Source organism: Theobroma cacao, chromosome 7 (genome assembly GCF_053813885.1).
Source record: "Theobroma cacao isolate CCN51 chromosome 7, ASM5381388v1, whole genome shotgun sequence".
NCBI classification, from domain to species: Eukaryota; Viridiplantae; Streptophyta; class Magnoliopsida; order Malvales; family Malvaceae; genus Theobroma; species Theobroma cacao.
Genome location: NC_142645.1, coordinates 4,133,838 through 4,144,295, shown reverse-complemented (window position 1 = coordinate 4,144,295; position 10,458 = coordinate 4,133,838). Strand labels below are relative to the sequence as shown.

Sequence of the window (10,458 nt, the reverse complement as noted above, 5' to 3'; positions counted from 1 at the left end):
GGACTTTACGACCATCGAACCACATAGACAAGGTGATCATGATGTTCTTTGGTTAAATTTTCATGACTTGGTCATGTTCATCTGTCCCACGGCATTAAAGTAGGATTGAGAAAATTCAACTGGGTAGATATTCCAAGGTTCTTGGAAGATTATCCACAACTGACATAAGACTTGTGCCAATAGAGAATACTTTTTATGCTTACAGATGCAGATTTGATAGCGTTGAAAGCTACAAGTCTTAGTTTTTGTTGGCTACAATGGCTTAAGATTTCGAAATCTGGCCAACTGCAAGCAAGTTACAACAATATTTGTCCTCATAATTCTTCTTGAGAGCCAGTCCTGTATTTTGTTGCATTCTTACCGTCCATGGTGAATGATACAGTCTGAACAGAAAATCGGAATCAATGGTTGCAATGGTTCTAGTATGCATTTACTTACTTTGCCTGCTCAGAGGTTCTACTGCAGAAAATACTATTACACCGGGTCATTCAATAAAAGATAGCAAGGCCGACGCTTTAATATCAGCAAACGGAATCTTCCAACTTGGTTTCTTCAGTCCAGGTAATTCGATAAAACGATACCTAGGAATTTGGTACAAAGATATACCAATCAGAACAGTAGTATGGGTAGCCAACAGAGAAACTCCAATTTCTGGTACATCAGGAGTTTTAAGTATCACTAGCCAAGGAATTCTTCAACTTACTAACGGCACAGACAGTATATTTTGGTCATCCAATACATCAAGACCTCCTCTGAATCCAGTTGCACAGCTCTTGGAAGCAGGAAACCTTGTGGTCAGAGATGGTGATGAGAACAGAGAAGAGAACATTTTATGGCAGAGTTTTGATCATCCATCGGATACCTTACTACCAGGAATGAAACTTGGAAAGAATTTCATCACAGGTAAAGAAACGTTTTTATCATCCTGGAAGAGTGCAGATGATCCAGCTCCAGGGGACTTTTCGCTTTGGATAGATTCTCGTGGATATCCACAACTTGTTATAATGAAGGGACCTAAATTTCTGTATCGTGACGGTTCATGGAATGGAATTCAGTTTACTGGAGCTCCTCAGTTGAAGAAAAATGATATATACAGCTTTGAATTCATATTCAATGAGAAAGAAGTACACTACACATATGAGCTCTATAATAATTCAGTTGTTTCGAGGCTAGCTGTGAATCAGTCAGGTCTTTTGCAACGTTATGTGTGGGTTGATCCAACAAAAACTTGGATCGTTTACTTATCCTTGATGACGGATTACTGTGATATCTATGCTTTATGTGGTGCATACGGTAGCTGCAACATCCAAGGTTCTCCTGTATGTGAATGCTTGGAAGGATTTGTACCCAAGTCTCCAAAAAATTGGGGTTTATTAGATTGGGCTGATGGTTGTGTTCGAAGGACTGAACTGAATTGTAGTCAGGATGGTTTTCGAAAGCTTAGCGGAATGAAATTACCTGACACTTCATCCTCTTGGTTTAATGGAACCATGAGCCTCAAGGAGTGCAGGGAAATGTGTTTGAAAAACTGTTCTTGCACCGCCTATGCAAATTCTGATATCAAGGGAAGTGGAACTGGCTGCTTGCTTTGGTTCAATGAACTGATGGATGTGAGAGTATTCAATGAAGGTGGACAGGAACTGTACATACGGATGGCTGCTTCAGAACTAGGTACCATTTATTAATTATTTATTTTTCCTTTCTTTCCGTTGGTTACGAAGGACGATTAAGCTCCTTTTATATAAAGTACTCTATGTGAAAATCATAGTCGTTAATCTTTCGGCATTTCTTTTCCCTTCATAATCATGGTCCTTATATTTGAAATTACACTTTATTTGGTACTTAATTCTGACAATAACTTATGCAATATAGTTGTATGTAACAATTTATTTTTGGATAAAATACTGTCATCCTTCAACTTTTAACTATAATTCGACACAAGTTCATTAGTTTTTAAAATAGATAGCTAGTTTCAAAAGAATATCTTTCGTTAAATACAAAGTCAATTCTTTAGTCAATTGTTAATATTTTTCTTAAGTTGATGGCGTGACAATATTAAAAAGATAATTTTTTTTTTCATTAATTTTAAAAAATTATCCTATATAAATTATAATTTTTATATTTTTTTCTTATTTTGTAAAATAAAAAATTCTCTACTCCCCAAGAGGGGAGCACATCTAGTGCTCCAAGGGAGGGAGCACCAATTAGTGGGATGGTCAGCCGGCGAATAGAAGCATCGCCGTCCAGTCACATTGTTTGAGAAAAAAGATAAGGGAGAAAGAAGAAAGGGCATTTTAGTTCTTTTTTATTTTCTATTAACTGTGTTATACTTTTGAATCTCATTGTTCATTTCAAAAACTAATGGAATATCGTAGAATTATCATTAAAATTCAGGATGATGAGAGTATTTTACCTTTTATTTTTTGTTTCTTCATGCAATAATAGAGAGAGGTTTCTGTTCTGCTAATAAAACCAGCACTGCAAGGACATTTTAGCAATACTAGTGACTCTTGCTGTGACAAAGGAAAATATTTTGTTTTGCAATAATACGATGTAAACCAGTGATGGTGCCAATCCTTTAATTAGATTTTCTTTAACTGTATAGCAACAAAATGGTTTATTGGTAACCAGTAGTAGTTGCTGTCAACTTGCTATTTTTTTTGTTTTGAATAGCCATAACATATTTCACTGACATGGTGCTGGATTTTCCAGATCAGATTGGGAAGCAGAGGCATACGGATGGGAAGAAACTAAGGATCATAGAAATTTCGTCCATAGTTGTCATTGGAATTCTGATAACAGGAGCACTATTTTTTATCTGGAAGAAGAAACATCAAATCCAAGGTAATATAAACTGATAGTAGAATAGCATTCGCTAATTCCTTTTAAGTATAGAAGTTGATCTTCTAGCAAAATATTCAGATTTAAACATTACTTGACTGGAAAGAGTAACTGTGAGTGATGCCTGATCTGTTTCATATCATTTCAGTGTCAACAGAAATTGAAGAAAGGAAGGATGAAGATGCAAATAACGACATTGAATTACCAAAATATGATTTCGATACTATAGCAATAGCTACTGACAACTTTTCAAGCAAGAACAAGCTTGGAGAAGGAGGTTTTGGACCTGTATACAAGGTAATATAAATATATGCCAATAGTAGATACAGTCCCACAGACGATGATCTAACCTTTTCTTATTGAATGATTTCCAGGGTACTTTGAGAGATGGACAAGATATAGCAGTGAAAAGACTCTCGGGAAACTCTGGCCAAGGACTGACAGAATTCAAGAATGAAGTTAGCTTGATTGCAAGACTTCAGCACAGAAATCTTGTGAAGCTTCTTGGTTGCTGTATTCAAGGAGATGAGAGGCTGCTGATCTATGAGTACATGCCCAACAAAAGTTTGGATTACTTTATTTTTGGTATGACCTGTTCTCTATCCAAGACATTCCTTTCCAAGCGACCCCTTCTTGTTCCTTTCCTTTTCTTTTATTTCCCATAGGATTTTACTAACTTCAATATGAAATTGATAGACAGAAATAGCATCACAATGCTAAATTGGCATATGCGCTTTCACATCATTTGTGGGATTGCTCGCGGGCTTCTTTATCTTCATCAAGACTCCAGACTGAGAATTATCCATAGAGATTTGAAAGCTAGCAATGTTTTGCTAGATAAAGCCATGAATCCCAAAATTTCAGATTTTGGTATGGCTAAAACATTTGGAGGAGATCAAAGTGTCGCAAATACAAATAGAGTTGTTGGAACATAGTATGTGTACCTAAACCTGCATATGATTTACTTCATTTGTATTTAAACTTTAACAGTTCACACTTTTCTGCAATGGTTTTTTTGCAGTGGCTATATGTCACCTGAGTACGCTATTGATGGACTCTTTTCAGCAAAATCAGATGTCTTTAGCTTTGGTGTTTTGTTACTGGAAATTTTGTGTGGGAAGAGAAATAGAGGATTTCATCACTCAGATCACTATCTTAACCTACTCGGACACGTAAGCATAAAGATAAGGATGTTCTCTTTTTGCATTATCTCTAAAGAACCATTATAATGTTCAAGTAGCTGACTAGTTTCATTTCTCATTTGATGCTAAAAGGTGGTGTTTATGTTGCAAGGAGAGAGAATTTTCTAATGATTTTGGTACTCTTTTGAGTGGTCAAGGACTTGAATTGCTGGCAGCTGAAATCTTCTTGGTATTTTACAGGCATGGAGATTGTGGATGAATGAGAGACCACTGGACCTAATCGATGAATTTTTGCTGAACAATTGTGCTGTATCTGAAGTGTTGAGGTGTATTCATGTAGGACTGCTGTGTGTTCAACAACTACCAGAAGACAGGCCGAACATGGCTTCTGTGGTTCTGATGTTGGGGAGTGATAATTCATTGCCTCAGCCAAAGCAACCTGGTTTCTACACAGAAAGGAATCCTCTTGGGATAGAATCTTCATCATATTCAGTAAATGAAATTACCTCTACATTGGTAAAGGCACGATAGATAGAATTAGTATTGAGAGACTTTTCTCATGAAATGCAAAGCTACGAGAGAGTCCTGAAATTTGCTTTCTTACTTTAGTAATCTTTCGTCACATTCACAAACCTACTATGCTGATCTTGATATGTCTTATGGACTTGTGATCATGATCATGGTTTCCATGATACATATATAACCAATCAGATGGAAGAACTCTGTGAATTATTGCCCTGGTGCAAACATACGCTTCACAAGTTTGCCTTCGAATGATTTCATGCATAATTGCATCATATTAAATAGCAGAATTGTAGATAAGTTATGCTGGAAAAAGCTAAAGATACAGATGAATGAGTCAAATATATGTTTTAATTGAAGGTGCAATGTAGCAAGACATATTTTTACATCTCATTGGCTTTTTAACGTGAACTCCAATAATCATCACTTAGAATTTGAAAGGTTAAAAAACCTAAAAGTCATAATCAAAGAGTACTAAAATAAATAAAAGTGATATGACTAATAAAAAAAATTTAGTGTTAATGTGATTAAGATAAGTTGTTATTGATTTATTGTGCTTTTGTAGGTGTTTAATAAAAAAAAATTTAATAGAAAAAGGAGAGCAATTTGAAGGTGCAGACTGTCATTGCATATATTTCGGTATTTTGATATAAAATCTCTTTACAAAACTTCAAATGAGATGATTCTTAAACTATTGGAAATGTAACACCACGTAACCTCATATAGTAGTCAAGGTAACCATCTCAATAGGACGAAGGGTCACTAATGCAAATTTAAGTTTCGAAGAGTGGTTACAAGCGAAGAAAATATCTTAGAATAAAATATTATTTTATAAATAAAATAATATTAAAATATTAATATTTTATTAATCACGAAAATTAGTCTGGAAAAAGGGAATATGATTAATTTAAGTGGAGGAAAAAAAGTAAAGAAGAATTTTAGAGTAAAATTACGATAATTGTACCTCATGATTTTATTAAATCGAACTAACGTGGTAAATAAATATTTAAATATTGTGATAATACTGTGTTGAAGTACAATTTCAATATTTTTATTGAATACGCGTGAAGGAAGAAAGATATAAGGAAATTGAAATTTAATAAATGTTGAAAGGATCAAATTATAAGGATGAAAGTTATAGTGAATAAAGAATAAAAATTAAAACTAGTTGTATAAACTTTGATTGAGGCAATGGTGATAAAATGTTGAAAGAATAAAATAGAGTAAATGTGGTTTGGATGAGACTATGAAATAATAAATAAAATATAAAGTAAAAATGGTGTAAAGGGTACAAAAATAAAATAATAAATAAATGAGAAAGATAAAGAAGAATAAATGAACGACATAATTAGGATAAATGGCCATTAATCAATACTTGAAGGAAAGTGTAAGAAAAGTCAACAAATAAAAAAAAATGGATGGATAAAGGATTAAGCCAGCCAAAGTGGACAAAGAGAAGAAATAGTTGACAAGTACATTGACTTGTCCAACTTGTCTCTCACATGTGAAATTAATGTCAAATAAAATTATTGTCTTTCACATTTTAAGAGCAAAAAGAGGGATAAGGTCAGCTGAAGAAGGACCAAGAAAAGGAGAGAAAGAGTGTTGGTGAGAGAGAGCAGAAAATGGCAACTAGAGAGTGCCATTTATGAGGCAAAGAAAAGGGGGAAAGAGTGCTGGTGAGAGAGCAGAAAAATGGCAATAGGAGGGTGAGAAAGAGAGGTTGTGTGCTGTCGGATTGTGAAGAACAAAGAGGGCTTTGTGCTGTCGATTTTTGAGGGAGGTAGGAGAGGTTGTGAAGCTAATTTTGAGAGAGAAAAGGCTAATCGGGCGGTGCAAGTGAGGAGGAGGGAAAGGCCGACCAGTTAGAAAAAGAGAGAGAAGAAAAAAAAGAAATAAAATAAAATGATGAATAAATGAAATGAAAAAAAAAAAAAAAAAAAAGAGTTGGCATAGCCCAATAAGGAAAAGTGGAAAGAGCTCATGATAAGGGTCCAATAGCAACAAGGAAGGAGGCCCAACGGAAATAAGGAAAGGTAGGCCCAAAAGAGCAAAAAAAAAAAAAAGAGAAAAACAAGGAAGAAAAGAAAATACAAAGGTAAAGGAAGTGAGTTGTGTCGGAGTGTCAGATGAAATAACGAGCCATTGACAAGTAGAAATAGCGATGTAATATCCCGCTATTTAGAAATGAGTAGGGGTGTCAATTTTAAAAATTTTCGTAACTATATATATATTTATGTATGATTTATTTTACATGCAAAAATTGTAGACAGTATGAGTTGGTAGAATTCTAAGAAAATTTATTATTGTTATAGTTTTTAAATATGTTTTGAATATATATATGCATACTTATACGTAAAGTGTGCCTTTCAAGATGATTTACATCAAAGAAAAATGTGCCTTATATTTGTGTGGTGTGCATTCATAAAATTTAATTACATATTCACCATGCCATTTTGAAATGAGAATTGCATGCAAAAGTTTATTGTATACAGTTTTATGAAAAGAGAGTTTTATCTTGATACGGCAATCGGTATTTCGAAAATGATTTGAAAAGATTCTTTGAAAACCTGATTTGGATTTTTAAACAGTTTTACTAAACCAAGAGATTCGAGAGTATGCCGGCTGTCACTTTGGTTAAGTGTGACTCTCGTGCATGAGTGAGCTCTAGCTAGAGAACCTTCGGGTCATCGACAGGGGTTGGGCGTGGCAGGGGCCATAGCTTGTGATATATGTATGCGTGGCTAGGCCACTAGTGATTTAAGCGGTTGCGATCGCTTGATATCTCCAATGTCGGCCAACATCGTTGAGATCGTCATGGCATATGGGAATTCGGTGGAAGGGATGCTCCCGGATGTTATTACGTGGTAGTGGGACCATGAGTTTATTTTCATTCCCTACTCGAGAGTGGCATCTCTGGGTTTTCAAACTCATATTTCTTTGTATGGTGAAAACGAAATTAAACGGTTTTTTCGCAGCTCCCTTATTTTTACGGTGAAATGAATTTTGACTCATCGCGTATGAGGCGATTTGTGATTTATGTATAAGTTTAAATAACATTCAATTTCATAGGAGCTTGCCCGAATTTATTAAATTGATTTGAGTAAAATGTCAATTGATTTCGATGGTAGAAATCCTTTTATGCATAATTGTTTTAAAACAATATTTCAAATGATTGTCTTGAAAAAGGTTATTAATTTGTTTCTGAGGGGAAACTTTTATCTACTTGGTTGATTTACCACTTGAAATGATTACAATGCATAAGAAATTCTCTGTTTTTCATATAAGGCACAAATGTCTGTTTGACATAAATTGTTTTTATAATCCTGCATTTTTAATATCAACTGATATGCTGTTTGCATGTTTCCATCCTACACTCTACTCACGGAGTTGATGATCACTGAGTCTGTGAGACTCACACCCTTCTTTTTTCCCTTTTGCAGACAAGGATCGGCTTAACATGTAATCATCGACGCTTTCGGTCAACCGCAAATGGGTAAAGGCATCTCATAGCATTTTATCCCGAGTCGTTGAGTTGTAGTACTCTGGTTTTACTATGTAAACAAATATTAGTTTTGATATAAACGAAAATTTGAGATTTTTGAACTCAATGTATTTAATTGTGATGTCATGACTTAAAGTCAAAATTTAATAGATATGCTTATTTTTGAATTCATGTTATAAATATATATGGTTCAAACATTAATACTGTTTGGTAAAGTGTACAATGAGTTATTGAGAAATTTCTTTCAGGTTTGTTCGGGACTTGGCTGGATCTTTCGGAGGTCTCGGATGCCGGTAGCGACCAAGGAGGGGTCGTTACAGGAAAGCTAAGAGAAAAAGCTACAACTTAACGACTTCACCCAGTTTGGTGGGGAAAGTGGTTAAATATCTTGTTAAAGTTGAAGTATTGCAACAGTCCTAGAGCAATTACGATTTCTACTAATTAATTGGTTGACGTCGCAGCTCACGTAGTCTGATGAGGAAATTCTAGTTGGAATTGAATTCTTTCTTCACCTAATTTTACTTAACTTCAAAGCACTATAAAAACAATCTTTCAAAGGACTTTCAAAAGAGAACGAAACATTGGATTGAAAGCTAAGAATCAAGCTGCAAAATCATTGAAGCTGAAAAAATTTGAAGGATTCAAGGAGATTTGGAGATCAAGATTACAATTATTGGGTTTTTCTATCTTTTTGTATTCTCTTACTTTCTTGGTTTTGTTTTTAATGATTAAACTTTATTTGATGATGATGTATGACTTAATGAGGAACTAAATTGTTTATCTAAGATTATGATTAAACTCAATACGTAGTCTGATTCATTTATCTCTCTTTTGCTTATGTTTGATGGATTTTAGTTGTTTATTCTATTTTGTTATTAATGCTTCTAGTTGATTGACCACCAATTAGATTGAATTGGAAATCTAGGTTAAACTTTGACGAAGGAGATTTAGGTAGACCTTAAATAGAATAGCATATGATTAAATGCACTTAGTTGATTAGGTAATTTGATTTGCATATAGGATAGATATACACTTATAAGCCATACATACCTAAGATTAAAGCACGAACTTAATAAATCTTTCTTCAATTTAATTTGCATAGACATATAGTAAGCTAATTGGGAAAGATATTTTTATAAGAAGCTCAACAGAGATTTATAAATAATTTAGGACTCTAGACTAACAACTTAATCCGTTAAACTGAGTTAAGAGAGAAAGATAACAATCAAATAAAGTATTGAGGGACATTATAATTTTAGGTCTGGTAATCACTAAGATTTAATAAAGTAAATTTACTAATAGATTTTAGATTAATTTATTTTTAGTTTATTAGTTGTAATTATAATCTTAATTATTTAGATAAGATTAGGGTGTGTCAATTTTAGTAAAACAATTCTCTATGAGAACGATACTCTACTCATCATTATATTATCTTTTCGATACATATACTTGTGTGGGAGAAAATTGAACAACAATAACCATGTGACAATTGAAGTGGAATAGATAATGTGGTCACATCATCAAGCTTGAACTTTGAAACCACGTAGCCATCATGCATATTCCATTGGACGAAATAATTCTACCCCACATTTCATGAGCTATGACATGCTTAAGTAAATTAAATTGCTTACTAATGAAAGTAGGCTGCAATTTCTAGTGGTTTTGGTTGGTGCATAAACAAGCCTTGTGCATATCTATACTAAAATTGTTGAAGATAGAAGCTTGTTGCAACCATGGCATGTAACATCTTGCAGTCTTGGCATGTAGCTTCCAGTAGTTTTGGCGTGCAGCTTGTTGGAGTCATGATGTGTAGTTTGTTATAGTCTCAACATGTAAATCCTCTCTTGTGTTTCTCCCCCGGCATGTAACTTCATGGTGTGTAACCCTTCTCTTGAGTTTTGCCTTCTACATGTAACACATGTGTTTCTTTTTATTTTGCTATTTTATTCCTTTGTTTAGTAGTTGGTTTGCCTCGTTTATTGTAATGACCACGTGACCTATTTTCTTTTGTTTGCAAATATACCAAACAGATGTGTAAGGTCACCTAGTTTATGTCCTTTGTATTTGTGATGGTATTTAAACCTAGTTGTTTGCCGTTATGCTTGTGTGAGAGAAAAATATTCTTTCCTTGTTCACTATGTTTTCCTCTTCCATTTACTTTCATCTGTTCACTATTTTTGAATCTTTATAAAGTTTTAGTTTCTTTTAAAAATTCAACATAGTATTAGAGCTTTGAAATGGTCTTAAGGGACTCTAGGGGAAAGTTTTTTTGAGTATTTGTTCTTTCCTATTTTTGCTGTTTTCAAGCTCTTTGGTTTAGTTTCTACTCTAATGGTTTCTTTAAACTTGAGTGTTACTGCTCTTCTGATTTTTTCAGGGTAAAATCATCAAATTTGGGTGATTAAGATGGAGGCTTATTTAACGGCCTATGACTTGTAGGAGATCGTT

At 34.0% G+C, this 10,458-nt stretch overlaps 1 protein-coding gene across 1 annotated transcript; it reads left to right on the top strand.

Annotated features, from left to right (window-relative positions):
• Window positions 1–207: 207 nt before the first annotated feature.
• On the top strand, window positions 208–4,757 carry LOC18593780 (G-type lectin S-receptor-like serine/threonine-protein kinase At4g27290). The gene is made up of 7 exons (XM_007021148.3): window positions 208–1,671; window positions 2,713–2,844; window positions 2,990–3,138; window positions 3,216–3,426; window positions 3,538–3,775; window positions 3,863–4,013; window positions 4,224–4,757. Exons 1-7 carry the CDS (start codon window positions 405–407, stop codon window positions 4,512–4,514), a joined length of 2,439 nt encoding a protein of 812 aa, XP_007021210.3. The 5' UTR covers window positions 208–404; the 3' UTR covers window positions 4,515–4,757.
• The last annotated feature ends 5,701 nt before the right edge of the window (window positions 4,758–10,458 follow it).